The sequence below is a fragment of the Sebastes umbrosus genome, chromosome 8 (genome assembly GCF_015220745.1).
Source record: "Sebastes umbrosus isolate fSebUmb1 chromosome 8, fSebUmb1.pri, whole genome shotgun sequence".
Lineage (NCBI taxonomy): Eukaryota > Metazoa > Chordata > Actinopteri > Perciformes > Sebastidae > Sebastes > Sebastes umbrosus.
Window position 1 is genome coordinate 9,254,813 of NC_051276.1, and position 26,112 is coordinate 9,280,924.

The 26,112-nt window shown below is 40.7% G+C and overlaps 1 protein-coding gene across 3 annotated transcripts; it reads right to left on the bottom strand.

Annotated features, from left to right (window-relative positions):
• Window positions 1–1,357: 1,357 nt before the first annotated feature.
• On the bottom strand, window positions 1,358–25,207 carry zfr (zinc finger RNA binding protein). 3 transcript variants are annotated; one of them, XM_037777091.1, is made up of 20 exons: window positions 25,049–25,206; window positions 24,782–24,863; window positions 21,516–21,789; window positions 19,075–19,213; window positions 18,772–18,993; window positions 17,302–17,537; window positions 16,560–16,763; window positions 15,148–15,466; window positions 13,486–13,667; window positions 13,266–13,385; window positions 12,401–12,546; window positions 11,823–11,985; window positions 10,427–10,635; window positions 9,603–9,753; window positions 8,958–9,099; window positions 6,742–6,839; window positions 5,801–5,896; window positions 4,613–4,724; window positions 2,983–3,080; window positions 1,358–2,599 (listed from the first exon to the last, which is right to left on the bottom strand). In XM_037777091.1, the coding sequence occupies exons 1-20, from the start codon at window positions 25,083–25,085 to the stop codon at window positions 2,417–2,419; spliced, it is 3,213 nt and encodes a 1,070-aa protein (XP_037633019.1). In that variant the 5' UTR covers window positions 25,086–25,206; the 3' UTR covers window positions 1,358–2,416. The 3 variants fall into 3 exon arrangements, 2 of the variants coding, with proteins under 2 accessions (XP_037633019.1, XP_037633018.1); XM_037777090.1 differs by having other exon boundaries at window positions 12,395–12,546; XR_005207811.1 differs by lacking the exons at window positions 1,358–2,599; window positions 2,983–3,080; window positions 6,742–6,839 and having other exon boundaries at window positions 4,683–4,724; window positions 12,395–12,546; window positions 25,049–25,207.
• Between the last annotated feature and the right edge of the window lie 905 nt (window positions 25,208–26,112).

Here is a 26,112-nt window from a genome sequence, read left to right on the forward strand (position 1 = left end):
AATTAAAGAAAAAATAAGAAAAAAAAACAGCTGGCTCTTATCGTTCACTAACAAGAGCCGGCTCTTTGAACCGGCTCGTTCGCAACCGACACATCACTAATACCTACCTCAATGTGAGAGGCAGCCACTTGATCACTTTATATATATGTATGAATTCATTTTGGATTGCATGCATTTCATTGCATTTTTGCATCCATTTTCAGTTTGCAATTTTACTTTTTTGTTGTCGTTATAAACTTAAAGAGGTTGAACGTTTCCCGTCATTTTTGCATCCATTTTTAGCTTGTAACTTTACATTTTTTCTTGGTAACTAAATTTGAAAGATGTTGAACATTTAATTAAATTTTTGCTTTTCATTTAATTTTTGAGTGACTTTATTTCAGCTATTTCAACAAATGTAGTCGATTTAAACAGTGAAATGCTGTTAAAACATGTTCAGACTTTACACAGCCTATTATAAACTCAGATTCCGATTCGATTCTGCATCAAATCCTGCTATCTCAGAAATATATATATGACATACAATCTACAATATTATGTTCCATCAGTGTGACCAATCGCATCATGAGTGCTATAGAGATCATTATTCATTGAACCTATGGGTCTGAGCTTCATACTGAGTTTAACTATTTAAACTGAGATTACAGATGGCGCGAAAATACAGCCCCTCAAAATGTCTACACGTCCCCGGGGGAGCAGGCACCCATCCAGCACTGGTCCTGGAGTGGGTCAGCCTTGAGGCTGAGAGGTTAGAGGTCATCAACCTTCTGTTAAATAGAACTTAAACAATTAAATTTCCAAACAGGATTTTGATCTTCATCTCCTGACATGAACCTGCAAATGACCTGAGCTTGGATACTTTTCTTAACCGGTCATGAAAAGGAAATGCTATAGAACTCCTTCAGACTCAGCTCGACGGCAAGAGACACTGAACCTCAGGATTAGTTGAAGTGAAACTGACAGTGAGCAGGTTAAGTGTTAACAGTGTTAACTGCTGTAGTCCCTGAGCTAAAGATTAAATGATGTTGGATTTGGTCAGCTCAAGGTTAATATAATCACCGTCTTCACAGAACATGGCCCCGGTTCTTCTTGTAGGTGGAGAGTAAAAACCCTAATCTGCAACTGGTGTGTACCGCCCTTCCCCTAAACTGGCTACCATTACATACATAATTTATTTTCCATTTCCTCTTTTTGCTGGCCGCCAACAATAAACCGAAACACCCAAACATTTAAGCCGCAACAGAGAGGAAGCACTAGTTTGTAAAAATAGACGTGTTGCTAATCTGAGCATGAAATATTGTGTTTACACTGTATACCATGAGAGAAACCGAGGAACTCAGCAAAACATACACAATTCTTCAATCTGGAAATGTGTTTATTCTGCTACTGGGATAGTAAAGCAGAACGCAGAGCACGGCAAGCATTCACAGCAGGACCTACACATTACCGCCCCTCCCATTCCCAGTCTAGATTCTTATTCTCATTTCCAGTATTGAACTTAATTTAGCACCTAACCAAGTTAAAAGGCAAGCAAGCCAATAAAGTCCCTTATTAACAAGGAAAACAACATATTAAAAGCCAAAACAGTGCGTAACGTGAGCATGGTCATGTTTTTTTTCACAAACCAAAGCCTTCATCTATTTAAAGATTATACAAATACTTCCATATATATATGAAAATGAAAAGACATAAAACCACATTTAGGGCTGACTTTACTTTACTACTAACAAAGATCTATCTATCAACACTTAAAGTTCTTCTGAATCTCTGTGCAATGCCCCATAGGTCTTTTATCGGAAGTGTAGCCAAGCACGGAGACACAACAAGACCACAGCATCAAACATCACTTGCATTAAGCACAGTTATTCATATTGAAAAGAAAAACTTTGGAAAATTTAGTTGGCCAAATGAATGCTTTACGTTAGTAACGACAACACAGTCCACCTCTGAATGCAGAACTATACAGATGAATGAAGGCATACATTTAGCATTGCCAATCCAATGCTCCTGATCCACAATATGGAGAAGTCATTTTTGATCCCATGAGCTCCACTTTGCCCCACAACAGAAAATCAAAAGAGAAACACAGTTCGGAGGGAGCAGCGGCAGATGCTGAGGAGCCACTCTCCAACAACACTTCTATTCAAGAAGCACATCAGGTAAAAACTGCGTCATCTAGTACAGAGAGGACTGAAGCCCAACTTTAAGAAATCTACAACTAAAACAGCACACAAACTGACATGTTTGTGTAATACAGAGCAGAGTGAGGCTGCGGTTACACTGATACATCTGTAGCTTATAAAGGAAGAAAAAAAAAAAACAACAGCTACACTGGACCTTAGCCAGTACACAGAAGACAGCGCATACAACATGTTAGTACATCTTTGTATGGATATTTATGTGATAATAGAGAAGCTTAGAAACTGTCATAATCCTTCTTGTCTTTTTTGCCTTCACCCTCGAAGCTGTCCGTCCCGTCGCTGTTGTCGCGGCGACGCTTGCGGCTGTTGCGGATGTTGAAGCGAGGGTTTATCTGCGGCAGAGGGTCCATGCCCAAAACTTTGTGGATCTGACGGAACGCCAGAAGCCTCAGAGCGAACTGTGAAGAAATACAGAAAGAAACCTTTTGTCAGATTTAGGAAAGCAGATTTCCACATGACAAATCCCCCAAAACTAATTTTATGTGAAGCCTGACATCTCCTGGTAGCAAGGAACAGATACTGACACGAAGACAATAACTGATTATGCCATTGTCTAAAAGTACAAAAGATAGTGACATCAGCCGACACTGAAGAGCAGGTAATTATTCAAATCTAAATCCTGAAAAGCCTGCTCTATTGTCTGAATCAGTTCTTAAATGTACCTGTAGATTCAGTGCATTCATCACATGACAAACATCACGTCATTTCTCCTACTTAAACTGTCTAATTTCTTCATGTCTCTATTAGCTTGATAGTGTATGAATAATTTAAGAGTGTGTACTTGGGCACTGGAGGTAATGTCCTCTCTCTGTTGCTCTCCCATAGATGTTAGCGTATCCACAGGCTTCTTCTCGCAAGGATCTACCAATCCTGGTGCACCTAAAAATAAACAATAAAAACAGCATTAAGTGAGGTTTCATTTCATCATGTTTCTCAGTGTCCTCTGATCAATATAACGGAGGTCTATGACAATTCATGCCTTGGAAAGTTTGAATATTCAACAAAATTTTAACTGAAATAACACATTTGGAAAGTCCAGACATGTTATTGGCACATACATATTTCACTTAAACATTTTATTGTCACTGTATCCTGAATTTCAAAGCCTTTCATACCATTTCATCTCCAGAACTGAAAGAACAATTTGTTCATCATTTTGTGAGCCTTTCCAAAATATACATTAGGTTGCAGAGTCAATTAACTCCTAAAATTCCTAATGATGGACTTCATAACTGACCATAGGTTACAGGTTAGGTTAGGTTTTGTGCAATGCAAAAATATTGAACTCTCAAGAAGTTTTGCAGTATTACTAGAATCTTTGTGTTTTTTCTATTATAAACTACTTTCATCAATCGCAGCCAACTTTCAGATAAACACTACAAAAAAATTCTCCATTAGTAGCCTTTATTTACCTTAGTGGCAAAGGTCTTTATTTTGGACAGGCTTATATTAGACAGGCCTTACTTTCCCAGTTAATGTAAATTCAACACTTCCTCCCTGTCCACCTGCTGCTTTGATAAGTTCAGTATAATGTCCATTTCCAGCACACTAATTACATCAGCACAGCAAGAGTCAAGTCAGGCGTTCACTTTGCATCCCTAAACAATGTTGAATGAAATGAATGAAACACTTCACACTTCAGAATCTTCACATTAAAGGGTAACTTGGGTTATTTTTCGACATATTTTCCCCATGTTTTTGTGTCTAAGTGACTAATGGGGACAACGACTTCTAAAATTAACCCAGTATTGAGAGATAACGCTGTAACGAGCTGCGAGGGCAAGTGAGCAGCGTCAATGTAACGTTACGTTCGGTGCTTGTTTTTGCCACTGACAGACTTTTGACCGCTTTTTTTTCTCTCCGCCATGGCTCCGGTCCCAAATAAACTGAAACACGATACAGCGTGCGTATGCATCATTGTGCACACGTAATTGTCGGAAAGCATCAATACAGAGGAACGGATAGTCAGAGACATGAGATGCCAAGGAATCGCTTAACATTGATCAGCAGTACGGCAAAACAAATTATGGAATTCATTTTGGAAACACTTCTTGTGGATGTACAGACATATTTCACTGACAGGGTATGGCCCCAGAGCTTGTTAGCAAAACCTAAATCAAGCCATTTCTGTCTCAGCACAGGATTCCTGGGAGAGATTGTCTTAGAAAAATGATATTAAGTTCTAAACCAGGTTATCGCCAACAGTCAGGAGTAGTCATAACATTACAGCAGAACATTAGTACATGTAAATACAGTGTGAATGCAAAGAACTGTTCCCCCTTTCAGCTGACCCAATTGTTGGTCCATGAACAGAGAAGTGCAGTTAATGGTTTTGTCTAAAGGAGAGTAAAAAGAGCCCGATAAGTATAACAATAATTAATGCATAGGAAAATAAAGAAACAATATCTTACCAGGGAGTAAAATCCCAGAAGAAATACATTCGAAGACACGTCTCAGTGCATCGCCTGGGCTGAGGGGGGCAGAGGCGCTACTGATGGCCTTCTCAACTAGCAGCTCCATGGCCTGAACAGAGTGAACAGTGAAGATGGCTTAGTTAGCATTAGTTAGTTTGCTTCCAAGAAAATGTTCAAATACAGTAGGGTGTACATGAAAACTGAGGAGGCAGATATAAAATGCAGAGACCCAGTAGTCAGCTTTTAAAGATGTAATACACTATAATTACAGTAATTGTTTAAAAAGGTGAACACAATCATATTTGACTGCCTCTTTGAACAAAATATCCATAATATATAGGCATGGGTTTGCAAATGTTTCTGCTAAAAACCACCTAGTTCTGTAGCTGTTGATATTCTATTTTTTACAGAGAAGCCTTACAAGCATCATAGTTTCTGGGAAAACTCAACAAGCACACCGTTTGCTCTGGACTTGCTTTAGTTTCTCACAAACAGCATCACCCACCAGGGTCAATTTGTAGTCTGTGGAGAAATAGATACGCATGGTGCTGCTGCAGTTAGTGCTGCATTGCTAACAACCTAACTCAAAGTGGTGTAAAATGCCTTCACAATCAATAACCACACTCAGGAGCTAAGCTAGAAACTAAAGTTATTTCTGCACCTTTCATGTTTGAGGTCTTTAAAATAGGTTCCTGTGCAAGTTCAGGTGGTCAAAAAGGGCCAAAAAAAGCCAGAAAAAAAAAACAAATTTCACACAAGCCGTCTGGTTGTTCATTTCAAACGAAGTCCTAGATTGAGCTTTGGTGACCAAATATGTCACGTCTCTCTATCAACAACTCTCTTCAGGTACAGCCCAAAGTCACACAGTGCTTAGGCTGCATTCACACCAAATTAGGCGTTGCGGCTAAAACGCCAGTCCTCCCATTCGTTTGAATGTGGGTAGTGTGTTTAAACTGCGGCGGTGGGGACCACAGGGTCGGTGCCAAAAAAAAACCCAAAAGCGGCGAGAAGTCAAAACAGAATCAACTTTTGGAGAAACAAACGTGATGTCAAAAAGATGTTAATCGTCCCGCAGTCGCATGGTGTTTATGGGCCATTAAGTGACACTCCAACATCGCCACACAACCCTGCGCTCGAATGGTGTGAATGCAGCCTTAAACAGGCACGTTTAAATAACATACTTACCCATCCTGGGAAGGGCGACCATGTAGGAACTCGCTGACAGAGGTCTCGCAGGATTCGGATGATGATCACACAGGACTGAAGTCCATTGGCCCTAGCCTTTTGATGCAATAAAGTTAGGTTTACGGAATGACAACAGTGACAAGAGATGGACCAAACAAGTGAATCAGTTCTATCACAGAGGTCCAAACACTACTGTGCATAATGGAAGCTTGAGTATGGTTTGAGGTGTGTATGAGCCATAAGAGCTTGCAATCAGCTGCCATTCCCAGTAGTCTTGTACCTCACAGTTAGTAAGGGAGTTCAAAGTTTGCAAGATGCACAAGAAATGAGAACTTGTCATCTTCTAAACCCTGACTCCAGGTTTAACCAGGTATCTCACAAACAGGTACTTAAAAGTACAAGAGTTCACCTGAGAGGAGAGTATAGGGACTGAGAGAGCAGGAGGAAATCTGCTTTACTTTGCCTGTGCTTTTGCTCGGGTAGCAGAATCACAGGAAACTACTCAGATATTCCTTTTTCTCTCAATCCCTATTCTACAAAAATATATAATATAAAAACAATACAAACGTTGAACATGAAAGCACTTCTTGATGGCACAACTTTGTGCAAGTTATTGTGCAGCCTTATGGAATCACATGGATCTATAATGCAGTACTTAGAAAATTGAAAAAGGGAATACAAGGATGCCAGTTCTTATAGAGCAATGTTTTCATATGGAAGTTTCAAATGAACTTAAGATTTCTTATCAATACATAAGGACATGAACCAGATCTTTGTTGTAATATGTGGCATCCTTGAATATGTTTTTACTTCAAATAGTAATAGTTTTTCCTCATTTCTATAAAATGAAAACCAAATGTGTAAAACACAAATACATGAATAAACAAATAAATAATGCATCTCATAAGGCTACAATAAGAAAGTAAAATGATGTTCCGAACCTGGAACCACTTAGCGTGGCGCAGAGCAGCCAGAGCGTCAAGGCATTTTTGCCTGTCCAAGACGTCCGCTGGGTCTTTCACCATACCCGAGGTTACATCTAAAAATGGATTTGAAGTGTCAAAAATTTTTGGTGATGAGGAATGGGTGTTTGACCAGGTCAGCGAGGCTGGCAAAGAACAAACACATTGCCACACATACCAATGTCTCTTTCCATGACAACCTATAATTGGTTGCTTATTTTGTAAATTTAAAAAAAAAAGGTGACTAATAACTATAAAAGGTGACTATAAAAACCAACATATTGTCAAAGTAAGTGGGACGATACAGACTGACAGCGTATGACATGTCAAGTCATTATAGGGGTATGGATTTACTGACTAAACATTGACGCCAAATAGTCTGGTGTGTTTGGAAAGCACCAATCTAGCTAAATTACATGGGTTCAGGCTCAAAAATATTTTGAAGCCAATACCATTTTATCAGGTTAATTGTGTCTTAAAGCTTACCATTACCCTGGTAAGTACCAGGGGACTTTTAATTTAGTAGATTTTCTTAGTTCAAGCACAGGGACGGAGGAGGGATTCCATGGCTAATGAGTATAAGTATAAAATTGGTGCAGAAATAAAGAAAGGGCAAATGGCTAATAGGGAGTGACCTGATAAAAAAAAGTGGCATGGCAATAGTAGGTGTGGCAAAGTTTTTGGGATGTGAGAAAACCTTGGTCAAAAATCCTTCCGAAGCTGTTGGGCCCTACTAAACCTCTGATGGGAGACAATGAACTAGAAAATTTGTTGATTTTTTTTTTGTTCAAGGAAATAAAGGGGTCTTTTGTGCCGGACTTGTAAATATTACTACAAGTATAAAGAGGAGGAAGCAATGGGTGCTGAAGAAGAGAAAAAAACATGAGAACTACCAGCAAACAAAAGGGGTTAGGATATCACTGCATGCATACCTAACATCAGTAGGTTGGAATAAGACCCCAACAATCATTGTATACCAAAGGCTGTACTCAGGTCCAACCAAAGATTCCTCTGTCATAGCCTTCTGTACCTGAACTTTTAACAATACTCCCCTAAGAATCATTTGAAATAATTGGTTCATGGTTTATCTTCATCTTTCCATTGTCAATTAACTCAAAAGAGAAAATGGTCCATCTTCAAATAATTTGTCCTAATCTTTCCATTGATAGCGAAATCAAAATCGACAAACTTGTCAAAAGCTTTCATTTTTGAGTCCTATTCGTGTAAAAGGAAGGTGTCAATCAACTCAGGGGAGCACTTCAGAACAGGGGACCTTAGCATGGTGAACTGGTGTTCACCAGTACACAAAAGGAAGATTTGTTTCCTGTGGGAAAATAACATCCAATTTCCTCTGCCAAATCTTGATTTGAGAAAAAGGGTTGCAAAATTCAAACATCTTTGAACAATTAATTCCAAATTAAACTTGAGGAACAGAAGTGCCTCCTGTTGCCTATTTGGTCATCTTCTGCTGCTCTTTTTTTGTCTCCTCATCTCAAAGGAAATTTGGTGAAAAGATACTGTAATGCATGTCTCCCATTGATTATAGCTAATGATAAAATGGAAACAGAATCCCCTGGAACACAGGAAACAAAAGAGAATCTCACCTGGGATTAACTAGACTTTAACACAATGCAAACACTGGTCATGCTTTGTTTAAAAGGATAAAGAGAGCATTTGAGAGGTAAGAGCAAAAAGCCCAAGAGCAATACTGCTGGCACTTGCCTATTTCATCTTGTTTTCCTTTTATACTAGATGTGATTGGCCCCACATAATTAGAAAGAGCAGCAATTGAGAACAATAACTTACATTGGGGGTCTCTTATAGGCTCCCACCTTAGGCCAGTAAAAGCAGATTATCTAAATCTAATGTTTAATTGAAAAGAATCGATTCTGATAGTTTCAGTTGTTTAAACAAGGGTGGTATTAAAAATGAAATTTGTGCAGGCCATAGACTGTGCACAACAAACCCTGAAGCTTCCTTGGTTGCCCTGTCATTCATTTCTGATTTCTGAAAATCCAAATGAATCCTACATGAACAGCAAGTGGCCAGGATGAGCTGATTTAAATGTTTGTGGAGTGCCAGCAGGACAGCGCTCTTCAGGGTGTCAACAAACATACTGAAACTGATTTCATAGAGAGATAGCAGAAAGACAAGAAAGGAGGTGCAATGGGAAAGGCTGTGATGGGTCTCCCAACCTCCGTCCCGGCCAGTTTCCTCTCTGATGACGGGTGACGTCAGTGTGATTGTCACTTGCATCTTTGGCTCGACGCCGGATGTCAGAATGATCGCTGCTTCTTGGACCGATCCACTGACCTCATATTTTTCTGGTGTTACGATCTGGAAGAAATGGCGTAGATGCAAACGCGCTAGCATTATTTCAGTTGACAGTTAATTCTCAAAGTAAAAGATAGGGAGCATACCTAGTTGAGGTCATCTACGCTATTCAGTGGCCACTTTCATAGGTACAGTTGTTAGTACATGTGGACATAAAGGGATCCTCACTGGAATCATGAGATTCAATTACTGTTAAAACAAAATAGGGATGATAGAACTAATACTAGAACTTGTTACCAAGGTAATATCTTGTGTGCCTGTAATTTAAGTGTATGATGCCGAGTTAGGGCTATTCTAACTATTCTTCTCCACCACACTTACTTTCAGCTTTTTAATATCTGTCCCAGTAAATTACCGTGACAGTAGTGCTCTCATTCTTCTGCACAGAAGATACAACTACAACTAAACCAAAGGTAAAAAGATATCTTTGAAAGCACGAGGCAGGTACGCATTTAAGTGGCCACTGAAGAAATTGGCTGTGGTGTGATATTTGTAAAAAGTAGTACTGTTAGTTGTTTGGGGAGGTGCTCCACAATGCGGCTGAGGAGGCTCTTGGTGGGCTTCTCAGAGCAGAGCAGGACTAGGTTGACATTCTTGTCCCCACGAAGCAGCAAGCCTTTGGCCAGGACTCCAACCCTCATCACTCCCTTCAGGGCTCTGGACAGTTACACAAGGAAGATGGGAAAGAAGTAAAACAAGCAACAATCATTTTGAGAAGTGAAATACATCCAAATACAGCATTTTGTCCAAATTAACAATGTATATTACAGCTTGAAAGAGGGAAAAGAATTAGACTTGATTAGAAAGAGCCAAATTGAAAAGCACTCCCATTGGTGTGTTTGGAGGAAAGGTGAAATGAGCTGAGCGAGGCAACCTTTCACTCACTTCTCCTGTTAGCTACATCTATCCAAATTATTGTATGATCTAGTCTACATAATGCAAAATGGAGTTTAGCCAATTAATTCTAACAATGTCCGTTAGAACAGTACAGATTCCTGCACCAGCCCGGCTGATGGGTAACTGTACGAGTACAAATACATTTATATTCATTCCCAAGTGTTAGTAAAAAATATTTAGAAGCATGCAGGCTGCAGGTGGAAGAAATGTTAACTTTCATCTTTACCAGCATGACTTTATGAATCTCTTATCAAACTGTTTCAGCGCTTGCTATCAGACAAACACATCGGAAATGTGTACAAACTGTAGGAAAACCAATAGCAAAAATACAAAAAAAAGCACAGATGGTCAACTGCCATTAGATTCTGCTGCAGAATGTAAAAGGTGAATCTAAATAGCAATCTGAAATGTATAAGCAGCCCAGATGTCACACCTGTCTTTAGCGGGTTCTTTCTCCTCTTTGTCCTCTTCCTTGGCCTTCTCCTTGTCCTGGTCTGTGATGATGTCCGAGACCAGTTTGAGAGCACGTTCTGTGATTGACACAATCTTCTGGATAGACTGCAGCTCATCTTCTGAGGGGTAGATGGCCGCATGCTTGGTCATGACATAGCGGTCATCTGAAGAATCAGGCCGACGTGGAGGCTGAAAGACATAACAGTTAAAGACTGTGTTACAAATGGTCATTTTAGCTGAATAATCATGTTTTGATACTTCTCAAAGAAAATGATATCATCAACACTCCTGAGTGTCTTGTTGAGATAAAGTATATCAAAACTAGCATAAAGCATAAGCATAAAATCAGACAGCACACATTTCATTATTAATTTACAATTTCAGTTTCTAGGATTAGTAATAGTTCCTTTAAAATTAACTGAATCAAGATGTGTGTTCCCAAGCTGGATTTTGACCAATACTGTGATGAGTCTCTCCTCACAGCCAACATGTAGCTTGACAAAAGCTATTTTTAACATTACAGGTGACATGGAAACGCCTTGATCTCCAGAATTTTAACCCTTTCTCCAGGAGTCATTTTTGTAATGGCAACGAAGTTATGCTTTTAGATAATGTGTTCCTTCTGACATCTATTACTTTTACTATCAGAGTGGTATGAAAGTACAGGGATGGACACAGTTTTGTCTGTACAATACAATGCTAATTATTAGCACTGACTTGCACTTAACACAACCATGATATATTATATTTTTGTTGAAAACTGATGGTGTTATGAGTATTTTGTCTCCAAGTCAGAGAATATTCAATTTGTAATTCTGTTTCATTTCTTCTTTCACTCATCTCAATCATCCTTAAATGTGAATTATGGAGTTCTTAAGTATTTAATTAAGTTATTAAAGTGGCTTTACAATGTGACTATTGCTCATTTTCTACTGACTGATGCGTATTCCTAACACTCTGTCTCACAGTTTGTCTCGAGCATTATTTTTGTACCCTAATATAACTTGCCACAGGCCCCCAAAGCACTTCAAAATATGCAACTCAACTAAATACTACTTACTTTGGAGCTTTCAATACACAGTTGCCTACCTTGACTAATGGTAAAGTCTGCCCGTTTTCCTGTGAACCAGAGTTTATTTCAGTGTTTCTGACTGCGAGTAGCCGTGACTTGGGTGTGTGATGCAACTATGTCATGGCAGGTGTATTGCTCAGGACCCAAGGAAGCGCAGTGTCGAGTGTGAAGTTGTTTGTGTGAGCGGTTCTCGAGAAATCTGTAAGCAGCAACACCACAGGCCAAGCATTCGGCCTGTTCTAAACAGGCATGTTTTGAACGTGCACTGCACTAGTGTATATAATAACATATAATTAAGCCTTACCACAGGACCCTGAGACTGCATGCCAGGCATGCCTGGCCGGACTCCAAGCAGACCAGGAGGGCCAGGAGGCCCCTGTGGATACCCTCCGTCTGGCATGCGCCGTCGGTCATCCCAGTGGTGATCCTCCTCCATACGTCTCCAGTACATATCTTCTTCATAATGCCTGAAAATATAAAACCACAACTCATCTCCATCCCAGTATTTCAATGTCTAGTGTACAGATGGTTGACACATTAAAGGAAACAACATTAAGTGTCCTAGTAAGTGTTTGTAAGTCAGAGGTCAAATTTCATGTATGTACCTGTATGTATATGACAATTGTGATTAAGTTTAGTTGTTTAAACAACGCTGCTGGGGCTGCTATAGAAGAGGGTTCAGGCAAAAAAAGCAGGGTCGTGACGTAATCTTTTTTTCAACCCTTTCACAAACTGAGACTTTGAAAACCATGGTACCTTCCCTCCAAAGCATACCTGCTTCTGAGACAGGATTTTTGAACAGCACAAGATGGTGTGGATATATCATTACTTCATACTGTATCTTTCTTCAAAACCATTAATAAGAAATTCCATTACCCGTACCGCATCTCCATTCTCCAGCGTTCCTCCTCCTCTCTTCTTCTCCAGTACTCCTCTTTCTGCATCTGCTTCCTCATCTTCTCCTCCTGAATCTTCCTGGCTCGAATGCTGGGCTTGACCTCCACCTGCAGATCCGGGTTCACCTTTTTCTACAAAATAAAAACATGTAAAAAGCTATTTCACGGGTGTAATATAGAATATAGAAATATGAAAACTCCTTTCAGAAATACAGTGGAATTGCTGCCAGATTTTAAGGGTAATCACTAATTAAATGAAAAGTAATGGTTTAAACATATTGCAGGCTCCTATATTTATCAAGTATCTCAGTCATTCCTAGACATATGGCAGAAAGCTTGACGAGGACTCGTATCTCAGAGGAGAACATTAAGAGTTAATTCATGAAGCTTTATACACTCGTTCTCAGCAACGACAAGTTCCCTTTTGGGAATACGAAATAACATGGACGTTTTACCACATTACCATGAAATTACAGCAGAGCAGTTGTCTTTGATCTAGCACTGTCAGTATGCCTACTCTTTTTTTTTTTTTTTAAGCAGCCAATAGGCCTTTAGATTAGATGTGTATGTGCCGGGACTAAATCATTATCTGAGAAGATGTTTGCTCCACTGGACCGGAGGATTAATGCAAGGCCAAATACTATTTTTTTTCAGCTTTTCTCCTAAGCACCATGGAGGAGTCGGGACAACTTTTCTATGTTGATAAAGATGAATCACTTTACCCAAATATCTACTATAGGACTGAATGTGTGTCACTCTCAAAACTTAATTTCTTGCTCTGAGACACCTGACGAATATACAAGCATGTAATCAACTTCTGTGGAGTGGTGCAAGACATGTCAGCTACAAACCTTGTATTGCAGGCGGTGCCTGCGACCTTTTAGGTGCATTTCCTTTGCATTTGGATCGTTGAAACTACATTCACACAGCTTGCAATGGAAGCGGATGACTTTTCCTTCATCGTTTCGGACCTAGAAAGGAGTTCCACGTGTTACACTCGAGATTTAAATGCATTTCTGCAAAGTAAGCGTAGGTTGGCTTTAGCCCATGCATTGGTCTGTCAAAACTTACCTCCTCAACATAGTCATGACCAACAGGCTGGACGTCGCTCTGCAGTGCAGCCAAGGCCGAGGTGGACAGAGAATCTGAAACGTCAGTCTTGGGGTCATGAGTACCTGAAGAGGGCGCCGCAGGCTTGGAGGCCTCCACTTTGGCCTCGTCCATCTTCACTGTGGTCTGTAATTTATTTCCACCTGCATTCGAGAAATTACAATGGCGTTTAATCATAGCCCATTAACAGTGCTACTGCTACACCTTGGTTTAAATAAATCCACATAAAAAAAAACAATATGACGAAGATGATAAGGTGACTCTGATGGAAAGAGATTCCGCTCTGTGGTAAAACAAAAATTAAATTAATTATCCTAACTTACTAACTAACTAACTATCATTTAGATCAATGAGCACACCTATAAACTTGGTGTTTTCTCCCATTTCCTCTCTAACATTCACTGAATTAGCATGTTTGCTCATTTTCAAAACATACAAATTAACTCCTGCTACAGACACATTTAGCCAGCTTTTGGCAATGGGAGAGCAAAAAATCTGCGCATCCTATCTTGCCTGACACAAAAGGCAGCAAAACAAGAGTCACATCACATATCAGATTTTCTGAGCGATGGATTCATCTTTCAACATTTTACCATAGAAAATGTTTACTCCTGATGAATTGCACCAGAGGTTGACTCTGGTGAAACTCAATATTTCTGGTTCAGTTTGTCTCCAGGTTAATGAACCGGTATGCACTCATACACTTGTTGTAAACCAAGTGTCCTTTCATGAATGTATAAATAAAAAAAGGTGACTAAATATTTAAAAGAGCATCAGATATCACTGATACTGATATCTGCAACAAAATTATCCTGAACCTGGAGGACACCCCGCCTCAGTGTGTGGTATCACATAGTGATATAGTGAATGAAAACAGGAGGAGCTGAACAAAGCGATACCCAAAATATGTGTTGGATTGCAGTAAAAAAAAACAACAACACTGACAATAAAGTAATGGAGTTTTTCGATAGAGGATACTTCCACTGCACTACACAGTGAACAACCACGACACTATTCAAGCTGTGGAAACATATTACAGCACAGCAACAAATGTTGTTAACCTCCATAATGTGTTGGAGGAGTTCTGGTTTACATAAACCGCAGTAAGTGCTTGTCTTCTGCAGCTCTTCATCAAACAGCTCACTATAGCGTGTACATTCATCCCTGTGATATTTTAAAACTAATCTGCGGACAAAATATGTCCATATCTTCTTAAAAAGGTGCTAAATTCGAAATTCAGAGCATATCTATGATTGAGGGATTGTCTCCACATGGCTCTCAATATGAAGACAGCTGAGCCAGCAGTTAACGGTGCTAACAGCACGAACGGTGAAAACAACGGCAACAGTGCTGACAGAGCCAACAGTGTTAACCTAACCAGCTATAACCGCCGTATGAGAGCAGTGCAGAGCGTCGGCCATTAGTGGCCAGACCGGCTGCGTCAAAAAATCACGGAGAAGCTCGGATTACAACGAACACACACAGGGAGAGTGACTTCATTCTCTGCTCAGGTAAACATTATTCCACGATATCTTTACATGGCTAATAGCCATTTGCTGCTATATTAATGTTCTGAATATAGAATTTAGCCAAGTGCTGCAGCCTTAACGTGTGCTTACTAACCAATAAAATTGATCTTGGGGGTGTTCATTTTCTTCCCAGCTGAGGCAGAGTTGGCAGCAGAGAGGTTGTTGGTTAATGGGTTCTTGACACCTGCCATACCACTGCTGACTATGTTGACAGGTTTCAGGTATGTGGGGCTGGAGCTGGTAGTAGAGGAAGAAGAGGCAGCCACACACAGAGAGCTGCTGGTGCTGGAACTGCTCAGGGTAGCTGTGGTGGTCTTGCTGGGAGCAGCTGTGGTCGAGGAGGATGTCTGAGTGACCATACTAGGCTCCGTAGAGGGAATGGGCTTGCCAAGTTTGGTATGAAGCTTCACAACCTGGAGAATGAAAGAGAATTCAGATTCAAGAAAGACCATTTTCAGAAGGTCTGAGGTTTCTATTTAAAATACTGACAACACAGTAGACTGATACTGATTCCCAACTATTTCATTTATGTATGAAGGGTTTTTAATGTTTTATTTATTACTTCAGATTTAGGTTTGTACTAGGGGTCAACCTATTATCGGCTGCGATATTCAGCATTTTTACAATGTCCTTTTCTGATTGCCGATAAAAATTCAAAAATGTGCTATTTCGCTCTGATGCACCCGCCTCTCTCTGTAGTCACCACTCTGTAGTCCCGCCAACAGCACTATCTGACTGGCTACGCGTCATGAGTAATAGCCTATAAACACCACTGAAGGCTGTTGTCGGCGCCTTGACGCAGGTCAGAGATGTGACCCGTGACTAGATTGTTATAGTTTATAAAAACGCAGTGACGATACAGCCATACATTTCATACACCAGACGTATGTAACGGCCTGCTGATGGGCATTCAATCCGCGTTGGACCTGTTCATGAGTCAGCCGTCACTCTGTTTATCACTGTTAGTAGAGAATCCAATCTGCAGTCTAGCTCATACACTTCACCAATGAACCAGAGAATTGTGGTGTAGCAGAACGTTTTTGTATGATGTGTACACTTCCAATCCCCCTCTCTCTTTCTTGATTGATGCAATAAAGAAAAAGGTCTAAAAGTGCAGTATGGGAGTATTACACTCAACCAACACCAGGGAAGGAAGTCTGCAATGCATGCAAAAAAGGTGTCAGCATGGGAAGAACAATGTTGAAAGCATTTAATTAAACATATGCTTAAAGGCATTTAAAGTTTATCTTTAAAGAATTTAATTTTTACTGCAAAATATCAGTTGCAAACAGCTGTTATAGGTCTCCTTGATTACTAATATTCAGAATCAGCCCTGAAAACACATCGGTAGACCTCTAGTTTGTACACTTCATCTCCTTGATTTCCGATTTATCCCTTCATTCTCTGTGGGGTTTGCATGATCTTGAGGTGTCTGTTTCCTACCAAATACTAATGTTGGTGTAAATATAATGTGTGTAATATGTAATGTCCCACTCATATCCATACCTTCTGGTGTTTAGCTCCACGGATATGGGCAGCATAGGCATCAGCTCCAGTGCAGGACACATCGCAAAGTTCACAGCGGAGCTGGTTTTGAGCATTGCGGGCCAAGACCCCTCCACCACTACCGCTGCTGGTGCTGCTCTGGGAAACCTTCAGTGCCGCTTCCTTCTTCTTGTGCTTCTGGCCTTCAAGATGCTCCTTGTAAGTCTTATGTAATCAATGTTTGGAGAAAGACAGAGCCATTAGTCCCACTGGTTGTCACGTATTTGTACTGCCGTACTTGCTGTCAGCTGTCCCTCGCTCTCTCTGTCTGTCTGTCTCTCTCTCAACCACATACAGACACTCGCTAAAGTTACTCACACAACCTGCACACTTATACCTTAAAGGAGTTTACTACTTGTATCACACATTTTAGTTTACAAAAATGTTTTAAAATACATAATTCCCCGATGCTTAGGCCTGGTGGGGAGTCAACCGAGCTTGCAATATACTGGTGGAAACCCTGGGTTTGTATGTTAGTTCTTTATAGTCTGTCTGCATGGACATATCGAAGGCACAATTCCTCTCAACACTTCAAAGCATTCCATCACTTCAAGTGAATCATCATGGAAGAGATGGACACCCTGTGGTGACGGAAGCCAATGTAACAGCTTCACCAGTACAACAGTGCATCTTAAAATACACTTAATATCATTATGTGCATCCTGCTTGATTTGAGTGTGATATTAATTCATATTGAACTCACCTGTGGGCCGGCACAGCTGATCTTACAGACATCACAATAGTGGATCTGAGGGGGTTTGGGCGGTTGCTTGGGCCGAAGCTGCTTACTCTGAAAGGGGGGTTTCTTGGTGAAAGTGTTCCCCTGCCATGCTGCTGTTGCTGCTACAGCTGCCACTGCCTGCTTCTGTTGCTGCTGCTGCTGGTAGTAGTTGGAGGCTGCAGAGTAAACTGCTGCCTCATAGCCCGAGTATGAGGTTCCTGGAAAAGGATAAACCAAGGCCTACTTAAATCCTACTCAGTGCATTTTATAGCCATTTGAACAGGCTCCATGAATAAGCAAAGCAAAAGTTTATGTGCATCATTTTAACCATGTTCACCATCTTAGTTTAGCACCATTGCACGATAACATTTAATGAAACACAAATTAACATGAAAAACCAAGTACAGGTGAGGCTGACGGTAATGTCAAAAGTTAAAGTTTGCCAATGTATTGGACAAAGAGTCAGCGGGATCACTGGTTTTACCATTCATCCTGTAGGGAACATTAGAGCACCAATTGCAATTTTTTTGGCTGATTCCAATTTCCTGACGTGACCTGTCGATTCCGATTTTCTTTCTAAGAACTATAATTGACAGCAAGGCTCCAGACTCCCTTTTTTTCCTCTCCAAAAACTACATAGAATGCATGGAAATTAATTACAATTATAATAAGCGTGTGGTTAAGTTAGTTGTTCCAAAAGTTTCAAGGTTGTTCCTCCACGGCTTATTTTGGACTTGCAGTTGTGACAAATTGCAAGCTTCAGGTCTTCTTCAAATCATGCTAAAGAACTTCTACACCGACAACATGTGTGTGCGCATGTGTGTGTGCGCATGTGTGGCTGTGACGTTACCGTCTGTGCCGCTGTGTGCTGGCGTAAAACTATCATGCGGCACATGTGTAAACGTGACTGACAAAAACAATCGCAAATATGAGACTCATTGGCCGGTCACAGCCGATCAGCTGAAAACCATCCGGTTTCAATCAGAGCATCTATTTGGGACCATGAATTGCTGTACCAAATTTCAAGGCAATCCATCAAATCGTTGGGGAGATATTTCATTTTGAGGACCAACCGACGTCGTCATCCCTAAAACCATGCAACTAGCATGGCTAAAAAGGAAGATTGGATTTATGTAATTTCACAATAACTTACATGTTTAATTTAATTAAATAAACACATCTGGGTTCATACACATTTGGGCAATGGAATTCCATGACTTAAAACCAATTTTAATGACTGAAAATTGTGTAAATTCTGTGTATACTGTGTGTACTTTATGTTTAGTGCTAATCAACAAATGTAAGCATGCTAAGGTGCTAAACTAAGAGGGTGATAATGATGGTAAATACTGTACCTGCTTAACATCAGAATGTTAGCATTGTCACTTTGAGCATGTTAGCATGCTGATGTTAGCATTTAGCTCAAAGCACCACTGTGCATTAAAAGCTTACCAGAGTAGGTGACAGCATTTGTGCTGTAGGTTGGGCTTTGGGAGTAAGAGGGGACCACAGAGGCGGCACAGGCCACAGGCTGGACAGTGGAGGTCACTGGGTAGATGGAGAAAGTGGACGAGGCTGGACTGGGAGCAGCAGGCTTTATCACAGTCACCTGTCGAGTCTGCTGGGTCTGGGTGTATGCTGTTAACCCCTGGCTGCTATATCCTGGTTTTGGGGCTGTTGAATGAGTACTTTTGAATTAACTTGCTGTGAAAATGAAAATTCAATGAAAATGAATTGAGTGTGTATTTAGCATACCTGTCTGGTAGTAGGAATCTGCCACGCTGGGTTGTGGCTGTGCAGCAGCGACCGCCGCTGTAGCAGTGGCCTGTTGGTAGTACTGCTTACTGTCGTAAGCCACAGCAGGAGCTGTGGATCGGACATAGGAGTAGGAGTCCTGCAAAGGAAACGATAAAATAGAGTTGCAAGGGTGGCGGTTCAATTCCTGGCTCCCCCTGTCCCCAGTGTACCCCAAATGGCTCCCGATGCATCGGGGCGTGTGTGTGCGTGAATGAGTGAATGAGAGGCAAATTGTAAAGTGGTTTGGATAAAAGTGCTGTATGAAATTCAGTCAGAAAGTCTTTCAACTACACAGCAAGGAATCTCTGTCCGTGGGTGTGTGTGTGTATGTCATTTGCATGTCTTGAGAACCGCTCATCCGATCCATTTCACACTTGGCAGGGTGTATTGCTGGGGACCCCATGGAGTGCTTTGTCGAATTTGGTGCAATTTGGACACGAGACACGCGCAATTTTAAAAAACATGCGCCCAGCACTCTGTGCAGCAGCGGGGGCGGGGCTTCAGGGCTCTGCACACTGAATCCAGCATGTTGTCTTCAAGCGTGCAGATCACGGTTCAGTTCAATGCTGATTGATCCTGGATATAGCCCACTAACGCTGGATAATGTACTTCAGCAGTGGTCGCGCCATACACCAATATGTTCCTCTCTGTGGCAGTCTGATATAAAAGACTTGCAGTTTATGGCTGTAACTTCTATGAAATCATCTCTTACATGCTTAGAAATGATGACAAATTGATAATAGAATAATGCAAACACACCTGCTGCAGATGTACAGCACTTCACTTTAATGTGAAGCTACTGCTACAAAAGTTGAATATTTCATGTTTTGGTCCATTTTACCTTATAGGAACAATGTGTAGTATTTAGGAGGATAAATTGACAGAAATGGAATACAATATGAATCAATACGTTTTCTCACTGTGTTTTCGTTAGCTTAGATTGAGCCGTTTATCTCTTCACGTAGCGGGCCGCCATGTTTCTGCAGTTGCCCAGAACAGACAAACCAAACAATGATTCTAGATAGGACCATTCACGTTTTCTTGCCGGCCACTGTTCTCCACATGCTTGGCACACGGGAGAAGTTTCAGTTGGTTGCAATCTGAAACCTCAGCGCTAGATGCCGCCAAGTCCTTTCCACTGGACCTTTAACAATGCAGCATTGCGTTTGAAGAGACAATGCTAGCAAAGTAAAAAAGCAGTTTTTGTAACCATTGAGCAATTGTGGGAGGGTTAGTCTTCATCCAGTTAATGGTGATCATATCTTCCAACCATCAATAAGATATGCAGTACATAGCACTGATCTGTGGTAAACAGGCATTCAGGTGATACTTCCAGCAAGAACAGTAGCGGGTCCAGGGGGATGTCCATTTCCAGGAGTTTCTCAATTTCTTCTTTGACACCTTTCCAAAATGTTTGTATTTTCGGGCAGTCCCAAAATATATGAGTATGGTCGCCGACCATGCCACAGCCTCTCCAGCATAAGTTAGTAGAGTTGTTTTTAAAAACACATGCTACCAGCGGGGTCCTAAAGAACCTCACCTTCACCTTCCAGTCAAAATTCTTTCCATAGCTGGCTTACTATCCCCCTGTGACATCCAGAACATATGCTTTCCCAGGCATCATTGTCCACTATCGTATTCAACTCTAGTTCCCATTGTCCTTTAATATGTAAAGTGTTATCTGATGTGTCTAACATTAGCTTTTTGTACATATGGGATATTTGTTTTTTTGTTGAAGTAGGGTGTTCAAACAGTTGCATAAAATGGGTTTCTATATTAGCTGGTTCTCTTTTAATATTCTCCCAGTCTTTGTGTTTTGTAATATAATGTCTAACTTGTAGATATCTATAAAGGTCGCTTGAAGGTAGGACAAACTTGTCCTGGATTTGTGAGAAAGATTTAAACACATTTCCATCAAGAAGTTGGTTAATTATTTTCAGCCCACTTTCATTCCACCTTTTATATGCATTGTCGTTCATGGATGGAAGAAACTCTATATTTCCTGCTATGGGCATGGCCCGTGACAAAGCTACAGCACCCTTTAGCTGCTTTCGGACTGCAGTCCAAACCTTCATTGTATGTTTGATCCATATATTATTGATTTGAATTTTTTTCTGAGACTGTTGGCTTAGAAATGGGAGAGTAGACAATGATATTCCTGGCAAAGAATTCTGCTCAATGGACACCCATCCTGTCTCTAAGTCCTTGACAAACCATGCCACCACTGCTCGGAGCTGAGCCGCCCAATAATAAAGTTTAAGGTTGGGTAGACCCAGCCATTCATTGTTTTGACCCCTGGCTTCCCATTCATTATTATCTGCCCCTCCTCCAAGATTCAAAATGACAAAACAGTTGTAATCTGTGTAGCAGTTTTGAAAGAAAAAAAAATTGTGGCGTACCTGGTAGTTTTGAGACGTGACCGGTGGTGGTGGTGGAGGGACTTCCGGCTGGCGCTGAGCGTAGCCATAGTCAGCCGCAGTGTGGGTTGGCTGGTATCCTCCATAGGCTGCAGCAGTAGCTACTGAGACAGGCGCAGGCCTAGCTACAGCAACTGTGGCTGCAGATGGAGCATAGGCCGCCGCCACAGTGTGTGCCGCCACAGGTGCTTGATGAACTGTGTAACTGGCCACTGTGGTGGGATGTGTGTATGCTACCCCGGCAGTTGGCTGCTGACTGGTAGGGCGACACAAAAGGGAAATGTCAAAGGTTAAAGGCAACAATGGGAGGGTTTGCCATGTCTCAATACTGTAGGGGAAACTCCTGCTTTGCAATCAATATCCAAAGTAATCATCATCTAGTCGGATGGTCAAACCACAGGAAAAGCACTCCTCCAACACCTTTTCACCATTGGAATTGGGTGGAGTGCGTGTGACAATTTCGGTAACTTTGCAAAACTGTCGTTACAACATTATCAGGAGCAGTTAGAGGTGTTAGGAAAAAAAACAGCCAATAAATACCAGGGGCATGCATAAAACTCTGTGTAGATTCAGGACTGAAACTGTATATGCACAAAGCTAAAAGAACTGGGCATGGTTGTGTCTATTTATAGCGTTTATATATTTCTTTATAGCACTTTACAAAGTGCTTCACAACTTAGGGTACAATCAAAAGACCACTGCCAGGGAAAAGAGGGCTCAAATTAGATCAAAAGAATATATATGCGCCTCTGATTGAAATTTTACATAACACTGTGTAGTCAGCAAAAAAAACTAGAAAATGCAGAACTCTGAAATGATATGCCTCAAAAATCTTGAAGCTCAAATGTATTGTACTGCACTGCTGAAAAACCTGGAAAAACCAGCAGATGAACTGCATTACCTAGAGAAGCAAAGAGCTGAGATACATTGCTAGAAAAGGTGGAAGTTACAACTGTGATACTGTCAAAGCAGGAAGTTGAAATTAATTGCCTGAAAAGGTAGAAAGAAGAAATACTTTGTACTGATATCAGACGGATGAATTGCATTGCTAAACATTTCTGAACAAAAAAAAATATGGCCCTAAAGAGCAGAGCTGAAATGTATTGCCTGAAGACTGAGTCTTTCTGAACTTTTTTTCACTGGCTGCCACTGTGGTCGAACAACACGTCGATATCAACCACTTCTTTTATCCAGTAGTATAAACTTGCCCTTACTCATAAGTGCAGGGTTGTTTTCCGTCAGAACACACAGATAGTGGGCTCCATCTGTTTGCTAGCAATGTAAAGCCAGTGTCTAGGCCTACAATTACACTGTAAAAAAGACACAGCCTCCTTGTTCATTTAAAGAACACTGGGATCTTCTGTCAAATAAGTTTCACTTGGAAAGAGGGATAACTGGTTGCTCTGTGTATTCAACCGTAAGACAAAACATGTCGGGTACTCTTGGAAAACGGGGGGAAAAAAATCAGATTAGACAGGAAGGCAATCCAGGCCAAAATACTAAAACAAGTGGCAACGAGCAAGGAAATATAGTGGCTAAATCATAAAAAAGCCAACATGTTTAGTGAGTATCATAGTGCTATTGATTCTTTGTTATGCATAGAGGGCATCGAACATATTAAACCGTTGGTAAGGGGGGGAGACAAGTTCCAAAAACTTTACCAGAGGGAGACTTTTTGGATCCATCGATTGGATGCCTTAAAGTATCCTGGGGTTAATGAGTATATAGACTTTACATGCTTTCTGTGAATAAGAAATATTTATATATATTTTTCTTCTTTCTGTGTATGCTCCCATGTTTGTTTTGCAGCCTCCGTTGAAAAGTAGTAGTTTCACTGATGATGGACATAAATTACTTGTTTCTGTGTCATTTCTTTGTGATATTTTGTAATACTATGGTCATCATGTGAGTGCCTCCCATTGGTTGTTGATACCATATACTGTAGGTCACATCCACTTTGTCTGCTTGTTTTTAAGCCCTGACGAAGACCTACAGCGGTGAAAACATGTTGGCTATATAGTTTTTATGTTTTTTATTTTTTCCCACTCACAATGTTGTTTGGTTACGATTGCCCAGAAGTCATTATAGATATTTAAATCAATATCCTCTTCACAAACACCAACCATACACTTCCACGCAACACACACTAATCTTTTTTGATATATTTACTGTATTTTTATTTTTGTTATTATATATATATATCTATATAGATATCTATATATCTATATATCTATATATATATTGTCCTAATTGTTTGTTATCACTATTATGTAGTCATATGATTTCTTTATATTAATCTTCAGATAAGCCAAGTGTTTTTTTTGCCTCTTCCTGCACTGTATATTATTCATTTATTTTTTTGTTATGTTGTATAGTCTTAAAATGTGCAAAACAAATAATAATGATTTCGCCACTACAATAAAGGCTTTTTTATTAATATATTTCTTTCCTTGTTGCCACTTGTTTTAGTATATTTTGGAGTGCCTGGGTTGCCTTCCTGTCTATCCTAAGTATCACTAGGCTCACCTTTAGCTGCAATGTAATGCTCTCCAGCAGCAACACACTGGCCAAAGAAATGTCAGTGTGCACATTCCTGGTGGGTGGATTACTTTGAAACATCACTGGCAAATAATATTATAGGCCTCTGTGGTGTGTTCTGATAAACCTTTAAACTCATGGATGTATATTAATGATAGAGGGGCTTCCTGTATAATATGGCTTTTTTTTATATATATACATTTCCTTCCTTGTTGCCACTTGTTTTAGTATATTTTGGAGTGCCTGGGTTGTCTATCCTAAGTATCACTTGTGGCTCACCTTTAGCTGGTAATGTAATATTCTCCAGCAGCAACACACTGGCCAAAGAGATGTCAGTGTTGTCACATTCCTGGTGGGTGGATTACTATGAAAGATCACTGGCAAACTTGCACAGTTTACCTGAGTTTTAAATTCCTCATAATACTATTAAAGGCCTCTGTGTTGTGTTCTCTGGTAACCCTTTAAACTCATGGATGTATATTACTGATAGAGGGGCAGCCCGTTGCGTGTTGCGTGTTTTACGCAGTGCCATGTTCAGTGTTCATCCATCTGCAGCAGAGAGAGACCGCCCCCTCCCCCAGCATGAACAATGGCAGCAGAGGGAACATCCAGCCTGTACACAGGCTACCTGCACGACATAACTCAGCTCACACTGAGCTGAGAAACAGCATGCAGGATGTGTTTAACCGGTGGTTTAGGCTCCTCCTCACCTGTACTGGGCGGCAGCGCCGTGGGTAAATCCAAAGTAATTGCCGGTAGCCATTTTGGCATCTTCACCAAGCCGGCTGGGCACTGCGGAGGACAGACACACAGGATGAGGCTAAGCTAACAAGCTAACAGCTAAGCTAACAGCTAGCATCAACTGACGGTTCAAGGACTCTCCGTTAACGTCACTATCTGATCATGTTGCTTTTATAACGTCACTTAAATCTAGTTATAGCTTGTAAACTAACATCCACAGTGTTACTGATACTCACCATAGGTGAAGGACACTACTGGACAGATGGGAATCATTTGTTTAGTGGTTTCTATCGACGGCCGAGGAGAGCAGCGTATTTATATTACATGTCGTACCCGGACATACCGCGTGTTAGCGCATGCGCAGAGAGAAGAAGCGCTGTTACAGTGAGTTCTGCGCATGCCCGCTGAGGACTGCATAACACTCACGGGAGCGCGCACAGTTGCTGCTGCTGATGCTTCAGTTGATGCGCGTTCCCGAGAGGGGCATCTCGTTCTCGGCATCATAACACCTGTCTGGTCTGTTTGTCCCAATCCAACAGATGTGTTGCTTTTTGTTTGTTTGAGGAAGCTAGTCAAGTTCCAGGTTGAGACATCCCTGATGACACTATTTTATAAATCTTTTATTGAGTCAGTTTACACTTTTGCTTTTATTTTCTGGTATGCATCCCTCAACCTCAAACAGAAAAACTCATTAACAAGGGTGATACAAATCAGCAGCAAAATCATCGGCACTCAGCAGAAATGTCTGTCTGAACTGTACAACAAACAGCTGATATGTGAAACAGCAGAATCCATAATTTCAGACAGTACCCACCCCCTGCATTCAGAATTTAAGTTTCTGCCCTCTGGTTCCCGCCTCAGGCAACCATTAGTCAAAACTAACCAATATAAATTCTTTCATACCCTCAGCCATTTCACTGCTCAACTCTGTAAAGTACAGGTAGTATCAGCACATCCGCACATCCACCCATCTTAATATTGTAACTCAAGGTTTTCACCTTTCTTCAGTGTTTTAGTATGTGGGAATGTACAGTATGTGTATATTGTCTTATTGTGATGAGATGTTTGTTGTTGTTGTTTGCTACTGCGGCAAAACCAATTGCCCCTCGAGGACACATAAAGGTCTTGAACTTGAACTTTATTGTTCAGTAAATGTATTAAAGGTGTATTAAAAATGTAAAACGTAAATAGTACAAAAATGGAAACTGAATAAATGAAATATAAACAACTCAACCCTCTGAGACCAGCAGGATCGTGGGCGATTCAGGCTGTAATAGGTTAAGTTTTAGAGCTAAAAATA

Bases quoted from the DNA above. Each gene is read 5' to 3' on its own strand.
- zfr (XM_037777090.1), bottom strand. From the start codon at position 25,085: ATGATTCCCATCTGTCCAGTAGTGTCCTTCACCTATG. The intron at 24,864-25,048 runs GTGAGTATCAGT...TGTCCTCCGCAG, and splicing joins AGTAGTGTCCTTCACCTATG to TGCCCAGCCGGCTTGGTGAA. The intron at 5,897-6,741 runs GTTCGGAACATC...TTGCATCAAAAG, and splicing joins GCCACGCTAAGTGGTTCCAG to GCTAGGGCCAATGGACTTCA.